The sequence below is a fragment of the Apiospora hydei genome (genome assembly GCF_038363865.1).
Source record: "Apiospora hydei strain CBS 114990 chromosome Unknown utg000009l_segment0_segment0, whole genome shotgun sequence".
NCBI lineage: Eukaryota > Fungi > Ascomycota > Sordariomycetes > Amphisphaeriales > Apiosporaceae > Apiospora > Apiospora hydei.
In genome coordinates, this window is record NW_027117368.1 from 6,188,669 (window position 1) to 6,213,046 (window position 24,378).

The 24,378-nt window shown below is 54.3% G+C and overlaps 12 protein-coding genes across 12 annotated transcripts; 5 read left to right on the forward strand and 7 right to left on the reverse strand.

The window, feature by feature from the left end:
- Window positions 1-215: 215 nt before the first annotated feature.
- Window positions 216-1,142, forward strand: PG997_013753 (GNAT domain-containing protein; the record flags this gene model as incomplete). Its single annotated transcript, XM_066818067.1, has 3 exons — window positions 216-237; window positions 330-409; window positions 495-1,142. 3 exons carry the CDS (start codon window positions 216-218, stop codon window positions 1,140-1,142), a joined length of 750 nt encoding a protein of 249 aa, XP_066663759.1.
- A 233-nt stretch (window positions 1,143-1,375) lies between these two features.
- Window positions 1,376-2,588, reverse strand: PG997_013754 (pyridoxal-phosphate dependent enzyme; the record flags this gene model as incomplete). The annotated part of the gene is given in 3 exon segments (XM_066818068.1): window positions 1,376-1,990; window positions 2,001-2,348; window positions 2,475-2,588. Coding segments are annotated over 3 exon segments (1,077 nt in total), but the record flags the coding sequence as incomplete, so codon positions are not given.
- Window positions 2,589-3,911: 1,323 nt separating this feature from the next.
- On the reverse strand, window positions 3,912-4,535 carry PG997_013755 (Nuclear transport factor 2; the record flags this gene model as incomplete). The annotated part of the gene is made up of 1 exon (XM_066818069.1): window positions 3,912-4,535. One exon carries the CDS (start codon window positions 4,533-4,535, stop codon window positions 3,912-3,914), a length of 624 nt encoding a protein of 207 aa, XP_066663761.1.
- Window positions 4,536-5,318: 783 nt separating this feature from the next.
- Window positions 5,319-8,491, reverse strand: PG997_013756 (RING-11 protein; the record flags this gene model as incomplete). The annotated part of the gene is made up of 4 exons (XM_066818070.1): window positions 5,319-5,547; window positions 5,609-6,536; window positions 6,588-6,798; window positions 6,857-8,491. 4 exons carry the CDS (start codon window positions 8,489-8,491, stop codon window positions 5,319-5,321), a joined length of 3,003 nt encoding a protein of 1,000 aa, XP_066663762.1.
- A 479-nt stretch (window positions 8,492-8,970) lies between these two features.
- PG997_013757 (uncharacterized protein) lies at window positions 8,971-11,921 on the forward strand (the record flags this gene model as incomplete). Its single annotated transcript, XM_066818071.1, has 5 exons — window positions 8,971-9,011; window positions 9,975-10,016; window positions 10,075-10,102; window positions 10,162-11,091; window positions 11,196-11,921. The coding sequence occupies 5 exons, from the start codon at window positions 8,971-8,973 to the stop codon at window positions 11,919-11,921; spliced, it is 1,767 nt and encodes a 588-aa protein (XP_066663763.1).
- A 479-nt stretch (window positions 11,922-12,400) lies between these two features.
- On the forward strand, window positions 12,401-12,784 carry PG997_013758 (uncharacterized protein; the record flags this gene model as incomplete). Its single annotated transcript, XM_066818072.1, has 1 exon — window positions 12,401-12,784. The coding sequence occupies one exon, from the start codon at window positions 12,401-12,403 to the stop codon at window positions 12,782-12,784; it is 384 nt and encodes a 127-aa protein (XP_066663764.1).
- A 1,026-nt stretch (window positions 12,785-13,810) lies between these two features.
- Window positions 13,811-14,125, reverse strand: PG997_013759 (uncharacterized protein; the record flags this gene model as incomplete). Its single annotated transcript, XM_066818073.1, has 2 exons — window positions 13,811-13,819; window positions 13,889-14,125. The coding sequence occupies 2 exons, from the start codon at window positions 14,123-14,125 to the stop codon at window positions 13,811-13,813; spliced, it is 246 nt and encodes an 81-aa protein (XP_066663765.1).
- A 3-nt stretch (window positions 14,126-14,128) lies between these two features.
- Window positions 14,129-14,676, reverse strand: PG997_013760 (uncharacterized protein; the record flags this gene model as incomplete). The annotated part of the gene is made up of 2 exons (XM_066818074.1): window positions 14,129-14,425; window positions 14,506-14,676. 2 exons carry the CDS (start codon window positions 14,674-14,676, stop codon window positions 14,129-14,131), a joined length of 468 nt encoding a protein of 155 aa, XP_066663766.1.
- Window positions 14,677-15,678: 1,002 nt separating this feature from the next.
- PG997_013761 (purine permease) lies at window positions 15,679-17,774 on the reverse strand (the record flags this gene model as incomplete). Its single annotated transcript, XM_066818075.1, has 5 exons — window positions 15,679-15,990; window positions 16,057-16,146; window positions 16,421-16,782; window positions 16,909-17,518; window positions 17,595-17,774. 5 exons carry the CDS (start codon window positions 17,772-17,774, stop codon window positions 15,679-15,681), a joined length of 1,554 nt encoding a protein of 517 aa, XP_066663767.1.
- A 1,167-nt stretch (window positions 17,775-18,941) lies between these two features.
- On the reverse strand, window positions 18,942-20,458 carry PG997_013762 (uncharacterized protein; the record flags this gene model as incomplete). Its single annotated transcript, XM_066818076.1, has 2 exons — window positions 18,942-19,916; window positions 19,988-20,458. 2 exons carry the CDS (start codon window positions 20,456-20,458, stop codon window positions 18,942-18,944), a joined length of 1,446 nt encoding a protein of 481 aa, XP_066663768.1.
- Window positions 20,459-21,148: 690 nt separating this feature from the next.
- PG997_013763 (Clavaminate synthase-like protein) lies at window positions 21,149-22,170 on the forward strand (the record flags this gene model as incomplete). Its single annotated transcript, XM_066818077.1, has 2 exons — window positions 21,149-21,506; window positions 21,533-22,170. The coding sequence occupies 2 exons, from the start codon at window positions 21,149-21,151 to the stop codon at window positions 22,168-22,170; spliced, it is 996 nt and encodes a 331-aa protein (XP_066663769.1).
- A 572-nt stretch (window positions 22,171-22,742) lies between these two features.
- PG997_013764 (uncharacterized protein) lies at window positions 22,743-24,314 on the forward strand (the record flags this gene model as incomplete). Its single annotated transcript, XM_066818078.1, has 1 exon — window positions 22,743-24,314. One exon carries the CDS (start codon window positions 22,743-22,745, stop codon window positions 24,312-24,314), a length of 1,572 nt encoding a protein of 523 aa, XP_066663770.1.
- Window positions 24,315-24,378: the final 64 nt, after the last annotated feature.

Below are 24,378 nucleotides of genomic sequence, written 5' to 3' on the forward strand. Positions count from 1 at the left end.
ATGTTGTTGATACCCAGAAAAGGGGATGTACAAAGCGATGTTGGGATAGCAGCTGGAGAGTGGAAATGTCCCAAAAGTGCGCTTTTCTCGTACGACTCCGCCCAATAGAAAATTTACACATTTAACACTTTATTTACATTAACAACGCAAACGGCCGATGAGTAAGGCCCCCATCGAATCTACTTGTATCTACTGCGCCAGAATTAGTCAACATCATGAAATACAACGAGAGCATAGGTAATGCCAAATTCCACTAGCTGCCTCCTCCTTAACGTCGATAAAAAAGAAAAGAAAAAAACGGAGTGCTGACTGTCAGAACCCCCAAACAGCGGTCTCCACCTCGCGAGTGCTGCTCGTCCCGTACGATGCGCACCACGTCCCGCAGTACCACACATGGATGGAAGATGAGGTACAGTGATTTATTTGATTTTACTTTTTCTCTTATTTCATGGTATCGGGCACCACACTAACGCGGTGGAGGGGTAAATCAAAAGGCTATCCGCGAAGCCACGGCCTCCGACCGCCTCACGCTCCAGGAGGAGTACGAGAACCAAGTCTCGTGGCGCACGTCGGCCGACAAGCTGACGTTCGTCCTGTGCCGGCCGCTGGAGCCGTCGTCGCCCCGCGTCAAGGCGACGGTCGCGGGCGATGCCGTCTGGGCGGGGCAGGACGATGTGCCGGAGCGGATGCTGGGTGATATCAACATGTTCCTGACGCCGTGGGACGATAATGACAATGACGATGACGGCGCAGGGGCCGTTGCCATGGCGGATGCGGATGCGGCGGGGGTGGAGTTTGTCCGGGCTGAGGTCGATGTCATGATTGCTGGCGCTGCGGACCGCGGCAGGGGACTCGGCAAGGCGGCTGTGGGCGCGCTGCTGGAGTTCGTGTCGCGGAACCGGGAGGGTATTCTGCGGGAGTACGCGACCACGACTCAGCAGCAGCAAAACAACACCGGCGGCAACGGTAGCAAACGTCCCGAGATCCGCGAGTTCGTGGTGCGCATCAAGGCGTCTAACGCGGGAAGCATCGCGCTCTTCAAGGGCTTCGGTTTCCGGCAGAGAGGGGAGGTGAACTACTTTGGCGAGATCGAGATGGTGCTGTTGCCGGCTATTGGGAAGCTCGGGGAGGGGAACGCCTAGTATTGGGGAGATTGAGGTGGTGGAGGGGTATAGGGAGGCGAAGTATGATCGATCGCGACTTCCCAAAGAGGCCAGGGAGGCTTCATGAGATACACCTAGACCGGCGACTTAGACATGAAAAAGGGTTGGTTTATGCTCATATAGACGTTCATTATACACTTTCTACGTTGGAAACCGACAGAGGCCGCACAATGCTCCGTCCACAATCAAACATCAGACACGCTATATGCTCTCTAAACGCCATACTCCTGATACTTCCTCAGCATCTCCAAAGTGATATTACTCCCACCACACACAATAATTACGACATTCATCGCGGCCCACTCCGCATCAATCAACCCCTTCCCCAACGTCCGCCGCAGCTCCCCGTTATAGACAGTCGCAATAGTAGCCCCGCACGCCACCTCGACCAGCAGCAGCGCATCGTCCGCGAGCCGCGCCGAGCCCATGACGGCCTCGGCGTCCGTGACCGTGACGCTCGACAGCGGAGTCGCATCCGCCGACTCGGATTGGCGGCTGTACCACTCCCACGACTTGGCCGACACTCGCACGGCGCCCAGACTGGTCGCGATGCTCGTGATCTTGGGCAGCGCGACATGCTCGCCCGCCTGCGCGCTGGCGTGCAGGCTATGGGCCCCGACCGTCTCGACCGCCACCACGCGCGGCCGTCGGCTCCGCGCCCACCTCTTCTTCGCCTGCCTCTCGACGCCCTCCATGATGCCGTTCAGCAGACCCCCCCCCCCGCAGTTGCACACGATAGCGTCAGGCACCCCATCATTCCCGTTCCCGTTCCCCTTCAGCAGGGGCGGCAGCTGCGCCGCGAGCTCGTCGACCATGCTCGACGCGCCCTCCCCAGACATCCGGGTGGTCGAACGGCGGCACGTACACGCCCGCCTCGTCCCGGCTCAGCAGGTTCTCGCGCATGTGCGCGTCGGCCGCGGCCCAGTGCTCGCCGGTCTGGACGACCTCGGCGCCGAGGCGGCGCAGCTTGCCGACCATGAGGGGCAATGTGGTGACGGGGACGACGATGGTGCAGGGCCGGGCCAGGGTGATGGCGGCCGTGGCGCAGGCGAGGCCCGCGTTGCCGCCCGAGGAGCAGTAGAAGTGCGCGGGTTTGCCCGTGGGGTGCTGGCGTTGGGACAGCATGGCTTTGTACATCATGTTGCCAATGCCGCGGGATTTGAAGGAGGCTGAGGGCTGCAGGTTCTCTAGTTTGAGGAAGATGTTGCTGTTTTCTATGTTAGCATTTTCTTTCCTGAGCGCTGTGAATATATGTAGGTAGGAAGGGTAACGATAGCAGGGTTCTGAACAGAAAGGGGGCGAGCGACCTACCAGCCTGCTGCCTGTGACATTGGAAGTGATGGGACGCATGGCGTCTCGATCCAGAGCTTCTGAGGCTCCGGTTCTGACGAGTAGGACCCCATTCTCCTTCAAGCGAAGAATCGGCTTCGAAAGATGTGATTATAATGTTTGTTTAAGTTGAAGTCTAGGTGGTCGTTTGGCCTGGCGGATGCCACCAAGATCAGTCTGGAAGCGGATAGCACGCTATAGAATAGATTCGGCCGTTGGAAGATCTGGTCCCAGACTATGAGGTGAATGCAATTGGCTTTTGTCAGTAAATATGAGATTTGTATGAGGGAGAGAAGCCGGGCACACGTATTGGTCGTGTAGCTCAAGGACCTGCTCTTATATCACTGAACGGGAGCACGGCATTGGATCACGGCCAGCTAGAGAGAGAAAACAGAGAGTAAAGTGGGCCGCCCAAGCTGCCAGCTAGTCGTGCCCGACTCCGGCTCGATATTCATCAATCAGTTCCATCATTCCTGGACAGGGTGCAGAGGCACGAAGCCGTCTGAATAGCTAGACCGTGGCTGCTTACTAGGCACAACAACGTTTCTCTGGCGAGGTAACTGGTCCCGAGTCTGTAGAGTGGATTGATTGATGCGTCCCCCAGAAAGGAAAAAGGACGGACTTCCGGTTTTCGGGGGCTGGACCTTGACCCGCAGGTCGGACGCAGGGCGTAAGCTGTGGGCATATGTCGTCGAACCTGTCCGTGCCGGGCCAACAACCTATGACCATACCACGCGGCCCTGGCAACCGCCGTGATATGGTATCAACATCGTTTCTCCCTGCATGAAGGGCCACTCGAACTGTCCTGCAGATCTCAACCGTCGTCAGAAGTCTCCATGTTGTTTCCCCAGGATTTACTCCAAGACTAGCGTAGCACCCGCTGCTTTCCGCAAGAAACCGTAGAGCAGCGAACCAAGCTCGCTCCTCGTAGGGAGCTTCCCCATCCGGGTTCCTGGGGATCAACCACCGGCATTCTCATTACCCTAGAATTACCCTATACTCGGCTCAGGCTATTGATCTCTAGTCGATCAGGTGAAGCATTCCTCAAATTTCTCTTACCCTAGAATTACCCTATCCCGTGCGACATGTGTGCATTGGTCAAGCGGGCATGGCCTCCGTCTGGAGTCCCCAGGTTGCGAGGCTCGTTCTACACGCTAATAATGGTGCAAATCCGCAACTGCATCTCACTGTGAAAGGTATCAAGTTCATTATCCGAGTACTTTGTATATATGGGGGGGATGGGCTGTGTTGTGCTGCAGAAAGCTAAGCTACGCCTTCCTTCGGAATCTAGTCAACGCGCCTGGACACTACGGATATGCCTGAGCCTCGCTCCCTTCTCCTCGCCCGTCCCTCGGGTGGCCAGTTTCCATCCTCTTCCTCAGTGCCTACCAATCTCTCATCTCAAAGCTCGTCCCTGCCCTAGAAGGAACGGAAGTTCTGCGAGACGACCAGCCACTTCCGCATATTCCGCGACGCGCTCCGGCCCTGCGCCTCCCAATGCGGGACGAGCACAAACGCCTCATTAAAGTCCTTCTCCGCGACGTCCTCGCCCTTGCCGAGCTTGACCGCGCCGCTCACCTGCACCGAGAAGCTGAGCCGCTCCGCGACGTCCCGCTCCCGCGTGCTGCTGACCGGCTGCTGCTGCTCGGCCGGCGTGAGCCCAATGACGTAGTTGGGGTTGAGCGGCTGCGCGTCGAACGAGTGGATCTCGTAGTGGACGGGCGCGCCCTGGGCCTCGAGCAGCCGCTCGTACTCGGCCACGTCGCCGCAGACGCGCCCGTTGATGCTGATGTCGGGCCGCAGCCCGCCCACCGTCGTCAGCTTCGCCGACGACGAGGCGTAGTACTGCGCCGGGCTCTTGCCGCGCTGCAGCGTCTCGTAGAAGCTGTCGACAAAGTTTTGCGCCGCTGCGGTCGCGCATTGCGTCGTTAGCCCCGTTTTGCTCTCCATTTCAAACGTGAGTTTGTAGCCTTCATGCTGCTGCTGCTTACCTTCGCTGGCGACCTTGGCCTGAATTGTGGGGTTTCCCTGCTGTTGTGACATGGTGACTGTCTGGTCGGAGGTCGAGTCGTAGGTGTGTGAAGTAAATGTATAAATCCGATCTGGAGATTGACTTGTATGTACAAATCCGGTGTTGTACCCCACTAAAATGAGAGAACCCAATGAGTTGGAACCTTATATAGAACCCTGGAGTTGCGCTTGCTGTAATTGTTCAGACAACAATACGATCCTAACGGGGTGTTGCTGAAACAATTGGTCTGGTCGGGAGACAAAGGCCTGTCCTGGACAAGTAGCTTTGTATGAAAAGAGGGTTGTTTGGCTGGGAGATGGTTTCTTTGGTTGCTGGGACGGTGTTCTTTTTCTGCCAATTGGCTGTTGTTGGAACAGCTGAACCCCATTTCGGTAGGGCGACGACTCCACGAAGAGAAAGAAGTGATTAGAATGTAGATAGTCAAGTAATCTTAATATCGCAATAATCATCATTGATACAAATACGTTGCATAATTCGTGATTGAGGCAATTATTCATGTTCATTAGTTCTAAAGCTACAATGCAAATGTATCAACCACAATCAGGGTATAGGCTCGATCGCTTTCCGTATCTCGTTACAAGCCAGCCAGGTATCGCTTTCCACGTACTCCTCTCATTCATGCAGTAACAGCAACAACATATTTCATACGAAGTAGCCCTCGTACGCTTCTCAACTGTCTGATATGGCTAGAAAGACAACTCCGGTCTGCAAGATGGCAAATGTAGAGTGACTCCAAGTTGCAGGCTTGCCAATCTGCAAACAGTACAAATGAAATGGGTATAAAAGCCTGGCATCTAACTTCCTCTGAAGAGGAACTGGAGATCTTCAGGAGTCAAGGACTCCATAGCTGCATCGTCCGAGTTGATTGTCGAGTTGATCATGTTCGTCTTCTTCTCCTGAAGAAGCACCATACGACTTTCGACAGAGTCCTCGATGCAGAGACGTGTAATAATACAAGGGCGAGTCTGGCCAATGCGATGGCATCGATCGGCCGATTGCCATTCGGCAGCAGGGTTCCACCAACTATATTTCAGTTAGCATTTGTCTCAAGACGTAGTAGGGCAGGTGCATAGATAGTACTTACGGATCAACGATAAACACTCGAGAGGCCTCGGTCAGATTCAGGGCCACACCACCTGCCTTCAAAGATACGAGGAAACACTCAACATCCACGTTATTCATGAAATGAGTGATGGACGCTTGTCGCTGGGCGGGTGTCATGCTTCCGTCGAGCATGACAGTGGTGATGCCGGCGCGGCGAAGACGCCACTCGATCAATTGCAACATGGTCGTGAATTGCGAGAAGATGATCGACTTGTGAGTTCCGTTGTCCTTCCGCATGCGATGGAGCTCATGCACCAAAAGCTCTATCTTGGACGACGAAGTCCAGTTCTCCATCTTGATGCGATTGATGATTGAAGACTTCTTGACGAGTGCCTCGTCCTGCTCAATCTCTGGCTGCTCCAGATCGATGGAGAGAGGTATGTGGCACTTGGGACAAGCAGGCTGATCCTGATAGTTGACATAGCTTTTGGCACAGGAGCGGCAGAAGTCGTGCTTGCACCGGGACCGAATCGCTTCCTCGGCAGGTTCGTCACAGATGCAGCACTCCAGGACATTCTGTCCGCCTTCACTAGACTTCTTCAAGATCAGATCAGGATGGTCGGCAACTTGACGCATTTGCATGATCAAGCCGAAAATGTTGGCATAATTGTTCAGGAGAACACCCTGGGCCACGTAAGTGTCAAACTTGCGTTGACCGCTGGACATAATGCTGTTGGCGAAATCATTCTCCTCTTCACCGAAGAACTGACGGTCAACATAGATCTCCTTCACAGGAAGCTCCATGGAGTCGGTGTGGTCTTTCTTCAGACGTCGTAGCATGATTCTGTCCGTCATCAGGCGCAGCTTCTGGAAAGCCTCCTTGCCTTCGCCGCGATTACCGTACTTCTGGATGGGATTCAAGAGTTCTTGGTTGAACACAGACACATGCCTCATCGCATTATGATTGCCTGAGATCTGTTAGTCAGGGCACAAACTGTGACAGGATATGTTTGACGTACAGTGCTTGCATTTGCCGTCCTCATTCATGGACCATTCCAGTGTCGAGCAATTGCAACCCTTGCAGAGATACGAGGCGAATGGCTTGATGTTAAGGAACCGAATCAGGGAGAAGAACTCCCCAATTCGGTTCTGCAAAGGCGTTCCTGACAGACACCAACGATAATCAACTTTGAGAGCAAAACAAGCCTTCGCAGTCATGGTGGTTCGTGTCTGCAAGCAGTGTTAGCTAATATCATCTATGATACATTTCGGGCAATTTGTGACCAACCTTGATGCAATGGGCCTCATCCAGAATGACACGGTGAAACTGGATTGCATGGATGGCGCTCTTCTCTTTGTAAAGACCATCTTTGCGCTTGAAGCCCTTCTCCTGCTTGCGATATATAGATTCCAAGCTGTTGTAAGACATGAGCAGGACATCGTACTTCTTAAGTTGAGCAGTCGTCATGTTTTTGGCTTTCGAGTTGGTGCCGTGGAAAACCAGAGTTTTGAGCTTGCCGTCAGTGTACGAGTCGATCTCGGCTGTCCACTGCATCAGAGCGACCGGCGGGACCAAGACCAGGGTAGGCTTCTTTGCCGGGTAATCTGACATAATGAGCGAGACGGCCTGAATGGTTTTGCCCAGCCCCATTTCGTCGCCGAGGAGGCCCCCTTTCCACTCTAGACCTTCCATGGCCTTCATCCAAGCAAGGCCTTCAAGCTGGAAGGGCTTAAGTTGTCGCGAGATCGAAGTGGGTTGGTCAGCCTTGCCGGCTTTGAGTACAGGCATTTTCTCGAGGTCCTTCCACATCGTCCTCAGTTCCGGGTGATAGATTTCGAGCACTTTGCGGGCCCTTTCTTGTCTATTGCGGCTAGCAAAAGGTCTGAATTGCCGACGGTGTTCAGCAATGCTTTGCGCTGCAGGAGCCCCTTGATCGGCTTCATCTGCCGAACTTAGGACGCTATCGTCCTCCTCGAAAGCATCAGAGTAGTCCTCCTCATCACTAGTCGGGAGAGATACTGGACGTCGATTCCGGCGCGTGACGGTGGCCATGACCTCGTCTTCACTATCGAGGGGGTCGACCACGGATGGCTCTTGGGTGATCTTCGTCTTCTTTCGCGCAGGTGCCGACTTCCACAATGGCTCCTCGTCATCCTCGTAGTCCACCTCGTCGCCGTCCTCTTGGTCATCAGCCGAGTCCGCGACGACTGCAGGCTGTCGATTACCGGGCAATTTTCGTTTCGTACCCACGGGAGCCTTGCCCTTGCCCTTCACATCAGGCGCCGGGGCAAGGTTCCTGATCACATCTTCCACGTATTCCTCATCGTCATCGTTCACTACACCCAGAGTCGAGTTCCTAGCACTTCTTCGGGGGAGCGGTTTAGAGCTTGAAGTCTGTACCGTAATTTCACCGGCAGCCTTCAGGTCTTCTTCACGCTGAAGACGTCGCGCCAGAGCCATATCTGGAGCATTGTCATCGTCGGGAAAGCCATCGTCGTCTTCTGAATCGCCAATAACGTATGAAGTAGGCTTTCGAGCCCGCCGAGCTCTTGTGGAGAGTGAACCAAAAGCCTTGGGCTTTTTGACCTCGTCATCTTCATCTGAAAGATCATCCCCGGCGGTCGGGAGAGTTGGGAGTTCCACAACGAGGGAGCTGCGTGTGGGTTTGGCAGCGGTCTGTTTTGCTGCAACGGACGGAGCTGGAGTCACAGCATTGCTTGTGGCTGGTGTGGAATACTCGCCGGCCTCCGAAATTGACTCCGCAGGACTGAGGGCCGAGGAGACGGATTCAGATTCGACTGCAGGGGCCTTCACCTTGGGTGGCCTGCCGCGGCCTCGCTTAGGGGGCGTCGGTGCCACTGGGGTGTTATCAGGACCATCCTGATCACCCAAGGCTAGGGAGCGTCTTGTGCGAGGTGGCATTATCGCATGTGGTTATGTAACAGGTATGGCTGAAACCACGAGAGGTTATGTAACAGGTATGGCTGAAACCAAAAGAGGTTCGTGAGAAGTGAAGGTGAGGCACAACAGGAAAAAACAACAACTCAAGAGATTGTATCTTCCATGTAGGAGAGAGATGGGTGAGGAGTAGGTGAGAAAGTGGTGATGGTGGTCCCGTAGAAAAGTAGCCTGCCTCTGCGATTGACAAAGAACCCAAAGAGAGAAAAAAAGTACAGGGACCGCCAGAAGGTTGATTGGCCGATGTAAAGGATTGACCTGTTGTTGACCTAAGTTCCGGGCAGCCAATCAATCTGGTATTAGACAGAATTCCCAGGCCGGCCTGACAAATGCGAGATGGGCAGGATGGGGATCAATTGAGTTGGGATGGGAAAATCCGAAGGTGCCAACTCGATTCGCCTTAGGAGGTGGCGATAATGGATGGAAGAAGCAATGGAGGGGCAATGACCAAGCAGCGGGAGTTCGCGCTGTGTCGCGAGAGCAGGTGACTCTGAGAGCCGTTTTGGCCTGCAATCAATTAAAGAAGTCGCTGGTCCCCTGCAACTCCAGGCAGACACCGGCTCCACTCCTGCAGACGGCGAGACGGGCTGGATGGGGTACAAGGGTACTGGATCTCTTGAATCGCCTTTAGTTGATCTACTTCTTTGTCCCGGCCAATCAGGGCAGTGACACGCGCTTTGTAGCTGGCATGCAAGGTACCTGTACCTTCCCTTGTCCCGCTTTACTCTGGGCAACATGTACCCCGCTGAAACCTCCCTGAGCTAGTGCCCGCCGTCGAGCCAGGCTGCCTGCTTGAATGATGCACTCACTCAACGCGTCAAGGACTCAAGGGGCCTTTCAGCAGTGGCAATTCCGCGACTAAGATTTTCATTGTTCGGCCGGCGCAAGGATCTATCTCATTAACACCGACAGAACCAAACTGCAAGTCCAGGCTGCCAATTGCTCAAGCTGTTTGGTTTCTGTCACTGGGGAGCTGTTTTTTGAAACCTCTCAGCCCGAATGCTTTGGGTGACCAACCGACAAACTTCCACAATCTGCTCTTGTCTTGTCTTGCCTTGTCTTGGCAGGGCCGTCACTTCAAATCGTTCTTTCTGGCATTCATTCAAGTGAGCCTGTCACAAAGATGCCCGCCTAGGTAATCAGGCCACAAACTTACGCCAGTCATACAGACAACTCTCTCATACACATCGTATCTTCACCTGCACTTCACCCACACTTCCATTTCTAAGTGCAGGACGGCGACCTAACTGGGTACCCAAAAGGTCCATTACACCGTTTTCTGATTTAACCACATTCGTTTTCCTTCATACCTCTCATCCCGCCTTTTCTATATTGGAAGAACTCCACGCGGGGCCCTTTCACCCACCTTCACCATGTAAGTCGATGATGGAAGCCTACAAACCCACAAATTCCATATCACCTCTCATATACTGACATCGTAGCAAAGGAGTAACCGTCAACAACGAGCTGGTCGCGCCATAAGAGGCCCGTAAGTAGACATCTCGTCGTTTACCAACGCTGGGAATTGACTGTTGACGCTGTATTAGCCACTCTGCTTTGACGGACTTTTTGGCTGTGAGTACGATGAGATCCCCAGATCAGTCTTTAGGCTTATGCTGACTGTACATTTACAGTCCCAAAATATCTCAGCAAACAGGATTCGTGAAGATGCCGAGGCTCGCCGCAATGCGGCTAATGCGTCCAATGCCCAAACTGCCAGTACAGACGCAGGTGCCTCTAGCACAGCCGCCAATGGAGATGCTGATGAGATAGCTGAGGTGGAGGAAGCGGCCCAAGTCGCTACTGCTGCCGATAAGGCAACAGAGAAGAAGCGCAAGGCGCAGGCCGCTGCAATTGAGAAGATCAAGAAAGGCAAAGCGTTCAAGAAGCGCAAGCGCCAAGACGAGGACTCCGATTCAGATGGCATAGCCGAAGCTATCCTTGCCGAGAGAGCCGCACCGCTGCCGGGTCAGATGGAGAACTGCGAGATTTGCGACAAGCGCTTCACTGTCACTCCTTACTCACGTGCCGGACCCAACGGTGGCCTCTTATGTAACAAGTGTGGGAAGGAGCTTGCCCAAGACAACAAAGACGAGCAGAAGCAGAAGAAGAAAAAGGTTGCAGCTCGCGGTACTGCCAGACGACAGGTGGCAAGTAATCGACTGGATGGTGTCATCGGATGCAAGAGCTTGATGGCAATGTGCATCCAGACCCTGGTGAACAACATTGACCTTGCCGATGATCTTGGAGATATGCCAGCCCAGATTGTCGACCGTGTCGCTCGCCAGGTTTCCAAACGCCGAATTCTGACACCAATGAGTCTCAACCTGTTTCTGCAGTCTGGCTACGAGGACGTCACAGTCTATGATGCAGCGAGACTGGGGTCTGATGACTTGATTCGCATCTTTCAGATGGTCCCGAAGCTGAAGAATCTCAAGCTCAAAAACGCCATTCAGTTCAAAGACGAAGTCATGGATTACCTCATCACCCGACAAACTCCTCTCGACAGCTTCTATCTTCACGGTGCCAATCTTGTATCGGAAGAGAGCTGGAAGAAGTTCTTCGTGGCTAAGGGAGGGATCTGAAATCCCTTCGAGTGTACTTCACGGACAAACATGTCGGAGATGATTTCACTGCATCGCTAAAAGAGACATGCCCAGCTCTCAAGTGCCTCAAGATTGCCCACAATCAACAAGTCACAGATGCAGGGGTTGAGCATATAGCCAAGCTCAACGGTCTAGAGCATCTTAGCCTGCAGCTGATTACGCCTACCTCGACCGAGCCTTATGTTAAAGTGATCAACAGCATAGGCAAACCCCTACGGACACTTTCACTCACGGGCGAAAGTCTTTCGGACCTGGATGACCGCGTGCTTGATGCAATTCACGAAAATTGTACATCGCTCCGCAAGCTCCGCATTACTCACAGTGAAGTCATGACGGATGCAGGCTTTGCCAGACTTTTCAAGGATTGGACCAACAAGCCGCTCACCTTCATCGACTTCGAAAAATGCCGACATATTGATTCTTCCAAACCTCGGGAGAACGCACACCTGAACGGTCTCTGCTCCGATGGCTTCCGTGCTCTGATGTGCCACTCAGGAAAGTCACTACGGCATCTGAACGTCCATGCCTGTCGACACATCAAGCGGGAGGCATTCGAGGATGTTTTCTCACTTGACAAAGAGTATCCTGAATTGGAGAACTTGGAGATCAGCTTTTGTGAGGAGGTGACAGACTTTATTGTGGGATGCATTTTCCGAACCTGCCCGAAGCTGAAGAACCTCAACGTATTTGGTTGCATGAAGTTGAAGGATGTACGAGTACCCAAGGGAAAGATCTTAGTTGGAATGCCCAATGCGATGGGTATGGAAATCGAGGGTACTGAGGACTGATCTCGTCAAACCGGTTGCACTAATATTTGGCACTGTGCGTACAGGGATGTGGCCTCTTCAACTTATGGTATGATGATGCATTATACCAGAGGGATTTACTAGAGCGGCTTTGCTTTGGCATGCGTCTGTAGTTTGGTTTTAGTGGTTGCCGTAGGCCATTCGGTTTCCGGCTACGAAATTGTTTTATAGCTTCATTATCTGTCATGCGCTGAACGAATTCATATCCAGCGTTCTTGGTGTTTCTCGTCTGCGCTGGGCCTAAATCGTGTTTCCCATCTGCATCCTGGAACAAAGGAGTTGAAGTGGCTACCTAAGGGGTAGCGCGTCATCCACCTCACATCTAGTATAATAAGATATCACGGTCTACCCTGCTTCTGCGGATTACACGTAGCATCGCGTTACTAATCATGGGCCAATAAGTCCATAACGGTGTCGATACGCACCAATGATACCTATTTCTGAGCCCGCACACGCTCAAGATGAAACCCATACTAGTCCTGATCATCCTCGCGTCGATATCTGCCCCCAGTAGCGTGTCCGCACCCATGGACGACGCCAAGCCCTCCGAGTTTCTAACCGTCACGCCCTCCGAGTCCACGGGCATCATGCCCCCCGGGCCCACAGACGTCCCGCCCGCCATGCCCATCGAGAACATCCCCGAGACCGTCCCGGAGTCCGGCCTCTTCGAATACCGCTTTACGGTTGTCACCAGCGAGAGCTTCCTCTCCTTCAGCTGCCAGGTCCCTGGCCCACAGAGAGGTCTACATGCAACTCGATGGTTCTGTTGGCGTCTGCGTTTACTGTGGGGTCAGCGACATTGCCGAGGTTCCTTGTGGCGGTTGGTATGCCTGGAGCGGTTCTAGCTGCGGGAAAAGGCTCCCCTCAAGGATGGGGACGAAGCTTGTGTGCAAGTGTAAGGTTAAGCTCGCTTTCATAAACTCGAGTCATTCGGAGAAAGGGGTGTCTCGCTTGTACCAGCAACTAAACGATTACCGAATAGGGGGTAATGGCGATGACGAGTATGGAACACCGTTCGCTAACATATCACAAGTTTGTTACATGAAAAGGAGAGATGCCGGCGGCTGCTGAATTGTATATGCATTGCACGATAGCCTCTACGTAGCCACTGCGCACGATTCAGTAGCAAGCTAGTCAGTTGCTCTTCAGCTGCATGTGAGCATCTATTTTAATCAATAGGGGTAATGGTCAGGTTCACCTCTGGCTAATGACCACACCAATGGATAACCATATTGCGATTGTGGCACCGGCCAAAAATGATTTTAGGGACATGAACGTTATTCTCATATATCTTAGAGCTGTAGGTTGTTGCGACATCATGTCTGGTTATGGTGGTTGGTAGACCCTCCCAGCTTTCGCCGCTTTGCGCCATGTACGATTGCCAGCTTCTCGAGGGATACCAGCCAGTTCGGAGGCTCATTAATGCAGGCGACCCAGCTGTACGTGCGGCTGCTATTTTATGCAGCCTCGAAGCATGTATCGACCCAAATCAATGGGTGAGCATTTTATACTTTTTCAGAGCTATCAAACAAAAAGTTGAGGCGATGACGGGCAGAAAATCGACAGGATATTCCATTTCATCAGGAAACTAAAACAACAAGTATTTGGAAGCAGTTGCAAGCGGCTGTGCTTGTAATCCCTTCCCTGTCCCGATAAGCAAAAGCACGATAACCCAAACGCTTACTCCGTAACCGGCGCATACAATATCCATCCGCTCCTCGGCCGTGTTGACCCACGGATGGCATTTTCTCATCCCATAGACTTCGAAAGTTTTGTTCCTTTTAAGCACCGCCTTGAACGCCACTTATCCTCCGAATGGCACTGGCAAGGAGGCCTTTCAGGTATGGTGGTTGTGGTCGCGGGGTGATGCTCTAATCGTCCTATTGAGGACGTTGGTCAGAACATGGCAACACGTCGAGGACATGAGAAAGGGTAGGAGTGGGCTTTACCTCAGGAACATCGACGTCGCCAGCCACGTAACCCGGCGCATCATCATCTTCTTCATCGTCGTCTAGAGCGATGCCAGCGTTCACATCAGCCTCGGCTCCAAGGTCCACATCACTGTCTGTTTTCGTGGGTGATGGTTGGTGAGCGAGCACCATAGGGGGATTTGGTGAACGCGTCCGCGCACCACAAAAGGGGAAAAAGTAAAGTCTCCTGTGGGCCACGAGAACGAACGCGTCCATCCTTTACGCGTTGGACTTACCAGCAGGGCCATCCTCCTCGTCGTCGTCGGCAGTGGGGAGCTGCTCATCGTCCACATCCTCGTCCTGCTCCTCCTCCTCGCCGTTGGCCGAGACGTCATCGGCGACGTCGCTGCTCTTGCGACGGCTCGCGCGCGCCGTCCGGGCGTTGTTGGCGGTGGCGGTGGCGGCCTTCTTAGCGGAGGTGGTGGACTTCTTGGGCGTGGTGCCGGTCTTCTTGGGGGTAGCGGCGGCGTCGGCGTCCGACTTGCGAGGACGGCCACGGCCCTTGCCCGAAGACTCCTTGGGTGGCGGGGGAGCCTTCTTCTTGGAGGGATCCATCGGGGGCGACCGCGAGGACGGCCGGAGGGGGGAGGCTTGACGACCTTGCTCACGCCGTTCTTCGGGGGCCTGCCGCGGCCGCGCTTGACGGGGGGCTCAGCGCCAGACTCGGCGGCGGTGATGGGCTCGGCCTTCTTGGGGGTGGTGCCGGCGGCGGTTGCGCGAGGTTCGCGTCCCGGAGGACGGCCGCGGGTAGGTCTAGCGGGCGCCATTGTGATGGGAGAAATTCGAAGGAATTAATTCTGACAATTTCAGAAAAAATCGTAGAATTCGGGTCGCAAGTCTTGATAGAGGGTGCGAGGATGGTTGGTGATGGGGAGAAAATAAAAAAATAAAATGGGAGAAAATTGGGAAAGCTGGGGGGGAAAGAGGGTGCAGTTTGCAGCTCTGGTCGCAAATACTGATTGATGAGACGCGCTTCCGCCAGAGCTCGTACATGACATGGGGCGTTCGCGTCGGTACGAGGTACTTGGCCTATTTCATCATAAGGGGGCTAGCGCTACTGCACCCACTGGGCCACTGCATCAACTGGAATTGGGCCTATTGGGCCTATTGGGCCTATTGGGGCCTACTGGACCTTCTGGGCCAGCATACTTACTTCAATCTTCCCCGGCTGTCTGTCTGGTGTCTGGCTCTCTAAGGGAAACAGGGGCAATAGCTCCTACCTGGCACTGGAGCTCAAATACAGGTTGCTCCAATTACCCTGCTACAGGCAAAAGAAATATGGAAGTTAGTTGCATATTCCCGTTATTGCTTCCAGGATTCTTGATTCCGCGGAATATTGCAGCCAATTCTTTTTCTTCTTTTTTTTTTTTGTAACTACTTAACCTAACTTATATGCCGCGGGTTGCGCAGGCTTGTCTTACCTCGAGGAGGATTGTGTCCGACTACATTAAGCCAGCATAGCAGAATCGGCCGAGAGTTGATTTCACTTACCCGTCGTGTCTCTCTGTCCCCCATTCCTTTTCTTCCCATGTTTCGCATCGTCAAGTATGGATGCACTAAGTCTGGCCGCAACTGGCATTTTTCTTCCGATTATGTACAGGGACTCGGAATATTAAAACTTTGGGTTCTGTCTAAGCCGCCCACTTGACCAAAGTGTAACATAGTGCTAGCCGGACTTCCGTCCTATTTCGAGAGCGAACAGGAGGAGGGGCGCAGCGACAGGACCAAGTATTCCCAAGCACACGCACAACTTTCCCCAGGCATGCACATCAGTTCTGCTTCTCCATCACCGCATGACCCGATTGATCCTTGATGAAGTCGTCCATCTCGCTCGCGTCTTGCGGGAGAACCAGATTGAGGAAGACCCCGATGACTGCAGCAACGATGAATGGCGTTTCGACGATCAGGTTGATCCCTTGCTCAAAACCGGCCAGAGCGACATTGTCACCATCGTAGGTCAGCACTTGCGAGAACCAGTCTGGCTGCACAATGTCGAGGAAGCCAATACCCAGGGCAACTGTCAAGATGAACCGATTGCGTCTTGTGTACCTTACCAAACCCAGCACGCGCAATCCAGCCACCTGTGCATCGCCGTGTCAGTGGTGCCAAGTATGAATCCGACAGTAGCTGGCCTCGAGGCAACTTACAGCTATCGTGGAATAGAGGAAAACCTGCATGCCTCCTAGGACCGATGGAGGCATCGAGCCAAAGACGGCCCCGAATTTCCCAAAGATTCCCTGTGGCAGTATTGTCAGCTTGGCTGCGGAGGCTATGCAGAGTTGGTTTGATTTCCCTCACCATGAGGATGAGGAAGACTGCAGTACACCACCCGGCCCTCCTCGAGGCACATCCCGACAAAGATATGACTCCGTTATTCCCTGCTTGGCTGTTGGGCCCTGTTAGAACTTGTAGCATTCACAATGCAAAACGGGCGATGCAAATCCTACCTGACCATAGGTGGCCCAGTCCCCAGAGCGCTGATCAAGCTGCCGAGTCCGTCGCATAGGATACCCCTTGGACTCGGGAGTTGAACTCGGTGCCCTCGATGTCGACATTGCTGATCTCAGCCGTGGCGAGGATATCCGGCATACATGAAACTGCCTCGCAGACAAACATGATCAACAGAGGCAAGATCAACGCGCCGTCTACTGACAGTTTGAAGGTGTGGACCCAGAGGAATGTCGCGGCCGGTGCCGCCTGAATGTTTGACATGCACCAGTAGCCCGTCAGGCCCGAGACGAGACAACCAACGAAGAGACCGATGATGACGGACGAGGACTTCATCAGGGGCGACCCAAATTGCTCTACCAGGACAATAGAGACGAAGACGGTGAATCCGAGCCCTATCAGCTTTGGGTGTCCCCTTTCGGTCGCTGGGCATGAGTAAATGGTTTCACCCAAGTTGTGCGGTGCGAATGGTCTGACTTACCAACGCAATGGCTTCGGAGCTGCCGTGTCGGGACACAATGCGTAGAAGCCCTCGCCCCCATGACAGTTACTACTTCCACCCCAGTTCTGCATGCCGTTTCCGACGAGGTAAATACCGACCAGCAACAACAGGCTGCCGGTGACCACTTTTGGGAAGAGCTTGTTCAGAGACTTGGGCGGTACGAAGCTCATCAAAATCTGTACCCAGACTGTGCACAGCATGGATCCTAGTATGGCTCCCCACGCATCCGGACACGGCAAAGGCGTACCATCAGAAGCAGTGGGACAGGTGCCATTCTTATACCTCAAGCTGGTGTAGTTGACTGCGATGGGCAAAATATCAAACGTCGGCCCCACCACAGACAAGAGCCCGGTGCCAATGAAGAAGGGCGTCTTGGTCAGGTGCACTCTGGTCACCTGCAGTGCCGTCGCGATTCCGGTCATGATGAAGGCCGCCGACACCAGGTACTGCGTCGTCGCCGAGTCCAAGTAGAAGGCGCCGCCCGCGATGGCCAATGGAGGCGACACGATAGACCCGATCATGCACAGCGCATGTTGGAGCCCCAGGATGATGGTCAGTAATATGGGCACCTCGTCATTGAGACCATAGAATGGCGTCTTGTGATCCTTATATTTTCGGTTCAATGGCCATATGTTGGGGGTAACGAGATATAGGTAGTCCTATCACCACACAGTCAGGAAGTCCAGATCGCGATGCGCACTCAAAGGAGAGTCGGAAGAGAGAAGCGCCACCCACATAATCTCCCAACCATCCCTCCTTGCTGGTTAAATACCATTTTAAGTAGGACAGCCTCGAACTGAGGCCTTGGTCGATTACGCTGCGGTCGTAGATGGAGCCGGGCCCGATTGGTTCGCGGGGCTCCGACTTGTCGGCCGCCTTGGACTCCTTCTCCAATGATGGACTCGAGGTAGACATTGTGCATGGACGACTTCAAACCCGTCTCAGAATTACGAAAGGTTCGAGCCAAGGGAGATGCGACTCCGGTCAGGTACATACATATATCATGACCTAAATCCTACATGGTCTCGAACTCATGTTATCCAGCTGCGTCACTGTCGGGACCCGCCAAGTCGGTGCCGATGTTACCAGCCCATTTCACAAAGCTGGGCTCCATGCCGGCAGTCGTATCACAGAACTTGAGCTGCCCCTGATTGGCTCACTGCAGTATCTCCCTATCAAACCGGAGCTGGCCGGTGTGGGGAAGGACTACAGGACAAACCCCCTGTAAGGAGACTGCAGGGACTTACACGCGAAGAGCAATGCTATGTAGCCAGCACCAGGAGCTGCTTGCTATCTTGCGAAGCGGAACTAAGTGTGTTTACCACTTTCCGGGTTCTGGTTGGGTTGAGACCTGGCCGTGCCATCTAATCTCTGGCTTAGGACTTTCGCAGAAACCATGAAGGTCTTACAGAATCACAATCTACTCTTCTTGGGGTAGTGTCTACACTCAATAGTTGTATGCTGAACCTTGGGGTTAATACCGGACAGTGCACTACCAGCTGAAAATCACCTGGGCTACGAGTGGTCTATCATACAAGATGCCAGAACAACTGGATTTGTGATCCTTGGCATGAGTGGCATGCCATTTGTTAGTCACGCGGTAGTAAACCGCGGTCTATATCTCCTTGATGGCGACAGCGCTGTCCTGTATACATTAGGAAATAATATTAAGTGTTGTGTATAATGTTTATCCCACTAGGCATAATGCTTATCCTACTAAATGTAATACTTAATTAGATAAACAGACCTATCGGTTATTCGCGGAAAGTACCTATTATACCAAAGGCAGCGTTATCGCCATTAACGGGATATGTGATTGACCTCCATGAACGCTGCAGGCCAGACATCAGAACGTGGGGGATACCACACCTTTGAACGTTTCTGCACACCGGCATTAGACCAAAGAATACCCCCACAATGCCTCGTTTCCCTTTTCCTCAACATTGTTTCGGGGTTTTCGTTCTATTGGAGATGGTAGTAACGATGAGCAAATGTCTAATTTCTTACCAGCGACGATCCACAAAAGCATCAATGTATATGGGCGGGCACATATGGCCAGTCGGCAGCGTACTTCCAGAATGCCTATTCGTACTCCCATCCCGCCTTCCGACCATCTCTTACACCACTCCTCTCCTGGATGCCCACCACCGCCTGTCTGGCTGACTGGATAATCGTGGCCTCGTCTGCAACGAGCAACCTGCCGTCTTCCACGAGAATTCTACCGTCCACCATAACGTGTGTCACGTCTCTGCCAGTGCAGCTACCCACGACCAAGCTGACGGGATCCATGCCACCATGAGCAAACATCTCGGGATTCCAGGGCGCTGCCCAGCTGGCTCGCACGTCCAGAGCCACCAGGTCGGCCTTCTTCCCAACTTCGAGACTGCCTATCTCAGCCTCAAGGCCCAGTGCCTTCGCGCCGCATATCGTCGCCATTTCCAGTGCCTCGTGAGCCCCTATGGAGCCAGCATCCATTAAACCCCCCTTGTGCAGAATAGACGCGAGGTGCATCTCCCTGAGCATGTCGTACGAGTTGTTGCACGGCGCCCCGTCCGTACCCAATGCCACATTCACACCCTCTTCGAGCATCTGAGGCACCTTCGCGATGCCCGAAGCGAGCTTGAGGTTGCTCGTCGGGTTATGTGCCACCGTAGTCTGCGACTCTTTCAGAATGGGCAAGTCGACGTCCAGATCCAGGTGGCACATATGCGCCAGCACCGTCTTCGGGCCCGCGAGCTCGGCTTCATGGCAGAACTGCATCGGCGTCTTGCCGTACACTTCGCGGAAGATGGGCAGATCGCGCGGCGCCTCGGCGCAGTGCATGGTGATGCCGATGTCGTGCTGCTTGCACGCCTTGCCCACTTCCGCGAACGAGGATAGGGGTGCACCGCGCGGGGTGCTGCATGCCGCCCACACGTGGATGCGGCCGTTACAGGTGCCGTGGAACTCGGTGTGCGCTGCGAGCAGGGAAGGGATGCTCATGTGGCCCAAGTCCTTGTCCCTCGCGTCCGCGAGCTCGAGCGCTGGGTTCGTCTCTACGAACTTGACGAGTTTTCCCTTGATGTTGTCCGTCAGTCAGGTACTATGATTGGTAATCATGTGGTGGCAGTTCTCCAATCCATACTTACGAGACATGCGCGAATGCCCATCTCGGAGACGGCTCGCGCGACGTTGGCGAAGCCGCTGCCGTGTGTAAGCATGGCCTCGAGGAAACACGTTGTACCGCTCAAGAGCATCTCGGCTATCGTTAATCTAACCGCGACATAACCATCCGCCGCGTCTCCTTCGCCACTGTAGGCCGCCTCGAGGGGCCATATTCGATCACAAAGCCAGGAGTGAAGAGGGAGATCCTCTGCCAGCCCGCGCAGGAGTGACTGCGCTAGGTGCGCATGGCTGTTAATAAGACCGGGTATGACTATACGGCCTGGTAAGGACAATATCCGAGTTCCTTCCGGGATCTGATTCGGGGGCTTGGATGAGACATGCGTTATGCGGCCTTCTTGGGTTAAGATGAAGCCATTCAGTATGATGCGCCGGCGTGCGTCTACTGTGATGATTGTGACGTCTCGCAATAGAGTGATTCCGAGTGAGTCTGACATGGTATGTATGAGCACTTCTATGGTCGTTGTTGATGCGCGTCCTTCATAAACCTATGTTGAAGTGACTGGGCTGCATAGGAGAGAGATCCATGCTGACAGAAATCTACGAACCGAATCATAGCTATCGTGCCATACGTTTTGGGATATGATCGCGGACATTTGATCTTTCATATTACTAAGTCAATACGAACGTTTCAGTCGAGCTGCATTGCTAGGTGCAGCTCCCTACCCTACCTGCACGCCCATTGCAGCTTCGGGGCATATCTACCGAGCGGCCCCCTCCGTCTGGGGAACGACAAACTCCACAGATAGGCCAGACTTTATCCACAACGGCCACCGCCGGGTTGATAGCCGCTATCATCAACTTCGCCTCCTGATACCGTTACTATCACTTCATGATTCAGCAGGCCAAGGATTGCAATCTTCACGATACACTAGGGACGGACCGAGAATCTGTGCAACGCGAGGTGCTTGTGGAAAGGTGTCAATAGGCTGCACCAAATCTAAGGGACGATATGGTCCGTCATCCTAGGAAGCTTGCAGACTTACAAAAAGCCATAAGCTGCTCTGCTCACAAAGTCGTATCTCGACAAACCGTGGGGCTGTTGGTTTTGATTTAGGAGCTGATTATTACTTGAGGATTTTGGTTATACTCGATCTCAACCTCATCTGCGGATCACACATATCACCATGGACACGACAAAATACGCCCACCGGAGCATCCCGAAGATCTCGCTGAAGAACTTCGACAGCAGAATCGACGAAATCACCCAAGAGCTCGTCGCCGCGGCAGAGACGGACGGCTTCTTCGTCCTCGTCGACCACGGCATCTCGTCCGCGGAGATCGAGGCCCAATTCGAGAACGCCGCGCGCTTCTTCGCCCTGCCCGACGAGGTCAAAGCCTCCGTCCCCTTCTCGCGCCGCAACGTCGGCTGGGAGAAGGCGGCCCAGATCCGGCCCAGCACGGGGGTGCCGGACCAGAAGGAGTCGTACCAGATGCAGTACAGCGCCGCCATGGACGGCATGTGGCTGCCCGAGGCGACACTCAGTGATTTCCGCGCGCAGAGCCTGCAGTTCATGCAAAGGCGCAGGCCGTCTCGGAGCGGCTGATGGTCTGCTTCGCGCGCGGGCTCGGGTTCCCCGACCGCTACTTCGCCGACTACCACGACGTCACCAAGCCCAATATCCAGACCGTGCTGCGGCTGCTGCACTACTTCGCCCTCGACCCGGCGCAGCCCGTGCCGCGCGACTACTTCCGCGCGGGCGCGCACGCCGACTGGGACTTCTTGACGCTGCTATTCCAGCGGCCGGGGCAGAGCGGGCTCGAGATCTGCCCCGGGCGCGAGGCCTTCACGGCGTTCGGCCTCGGCGACGTCTGGACCAAGGTCGAGCCCGCGGCGGGGGAGATCGTGTGCAATATTGGCGATTTGCTGATGTCGTGGTCCGACGACCGCTTCAAGTCGACATTTCACCGGGTCAAGACCCCGTCGGACCCGGAAGTCGACTATTTCGGCCCGCGCTATTCGATGGCTTACTTCAACCAGCCCAACATAGATTGCCAGATCCAGGGGCCGCTGAAGAAGTACCCCCTGGTGACGGGGTCGCAGTTTACGGAGGCGGCGATGAAGCGGAATTACTCGGCTTTGGAGGCGAAGAAGGCGGAAGTCAAGTTGGAGGGAGTGAGGGAGGGCATGGCCGCTGTAACGTCTTAGGGCTCAGGGGTTGCTAGTAACAGTACGTCTGCCGAACTGTGATTATTCCGGTAGCTGTTTCCCCTGGGAGCAGTATGCAGTATAGGATAACGTACATGGAGATGATCAATCCCGTGGCTATTCCGAGAGAAGCAATTTCCCATGCCCAGAAGCGAATAATATGTTGGCGTTTGGGATGCGAGCCGCCCTCCGAGTCCTCGCTGATGAAAACCTCACGAGGATCATATTGTGTAGAAGAAGGCTGGTCCGCCTCTGTATTAGTGCTCATGCCCGACACCGCGCTCGTGGCAGCCGGCTTATATGAACATTTCTCTCTACCAAGGTACATCTAACCTTGGGTTCTGTCAAACTTTTTCGTGCCGCGACTATTTCAAATTAGAAGGTAGCGTGGTTTCTCCGTAAAAAACAACTCTAATTCAGAGCTGCAGAGAAACCGGCTGGACCAGGTCATGTATTGAACAAGAACGCTTCTCTCCCTGCTTGTTGTCCTGGACATCCCTCACTCAATAAGTAGCTGTCAATATGTCGCGGCCGAGCATAACTTGGGGTCGCTTTCCCCACAGGTCCGGTCGATGGTCCTAGACCGATTGATGAAGGACGCCGGCAGCGGTCCTTTGGGCCTCTATGCTACCGTCTCGCGAGAGTGGCAGCGACTTATCGAGCAGCACAACTTTAGCCGGATAAGTGTAAACGCCGAACGCCTCGCGAGCTTCAGTTCCTGCGTGTCGCCTCGAACGCAGCCCTACGTGAAGTACATTTGGTTCTGCTGGGAACTCGAAGAGTACGAATGTTGCGCATGCGCGCCCGAGGAGGAACTTGACGAGATGCCGGTGGACTCGCCCAGTCGCGACGACAACCTTCGCATCAAAACTGCCCTTGAGACCTTTTTCGGACTTCTCAGTAAGTGGGCACCGGCTGGTGACTTGGTTCTCGACATCAGCGTACACTCTCCCAGTGACTCGGAACACTGGTTTCGACACTTGAGCTTCGAGCCGGATGCCACCATGGATCGAGAGAAGGTGGAAAAGCTGGAATTCGGCGACGACGAGGGCTCAAAGAAGAAGTGTCAACGACGCCGTGACCTCGTCCCCTCCCCGGAGTCCATCATAAGCACGGTGTTTGGTAAGATTGTGGACAGGCGGACATTCGAGAGCAACGCGGAGGAAGCTCGGTGGTGGCGAGAGCTGCCGTCCGTCCCCGCTGTAACCGGCGTTCTCCTGCGCCAGCAGACCCGGCGCAGATGGAATCCGAGGTCGCTAGGCAGGATGTTCTCTCGTTTCCCTCGACTCCAGGAGATCCACTACGAGCCCTGGCGAGAGTGGGATAGATATGAACAGAAGGCTACCGAGAAGGATTACGAATCGCTCTTGGAATCAGTTGCTTTTGCCAACCCCCAAGTGCGAAGAATCACTCTGTTCGAAAATTTCAATGAGTCGTATGCAGACGCACTCATCACAGGTCATCCCCGAAGCGAGGCGTTCCAGTGCGACACCTCTCGCATCCCGAGCGCCGCAGTGGGCCGACTGGTCGCCCAGGCCAGCTTGGAGCTCGAACACCTCTCGGTGTCCTTCATGGTCGACGCTGGCTCCTTCTTGGCAGCCTGCCATGGCAACTCATCTTGGACGTGGCCTCGCCTGAAGACGCTTACCCTGACGACGCAGGTCTTCGTCCCCGGCGTCGACGCTCTCCGCCCCATCGCCAGGATCCTCGAGAGGGCCGCCGCCGCCGCCCGCAAGATGCCCCGGCTAGAGACCCTGCACATCTGGAACGGCCGCGAGGGGCTCGCGGCCTCGTTCCGCTACCAGGCCTCCCCTCCCTCCATCACCTGGCGGGGGACCTGGCCGCACACACTGCGGCACGACGTCGTTTACCCATGGAAAGAGGTCGTGTACGATCGTGACCCAGACGCCCAGTTAGCAGTGCATCACGAGGCTATTGATAAGCGTTTCGTCATGAAGTCCCACGCCGACGCTGTCCACTATCTGAATCTTCCGGCGGCGGTTATTCGTCCTGTTTCGCTGCAGCAGATTCGACTGGACGATAGAGTGCGGGCGGAGAGAAGGGCAGTGGAAAGACAATACATGCTGAATCTCATTGCCTATGGCAGTGGTTTGGGGGTTGATCCAGCCGTACCGATGGTCTAGCGACTAGACTTGGGCATATATTCTCCCTCTTCTACTGAGTGCCACCTGTATATGTCTTATGCCA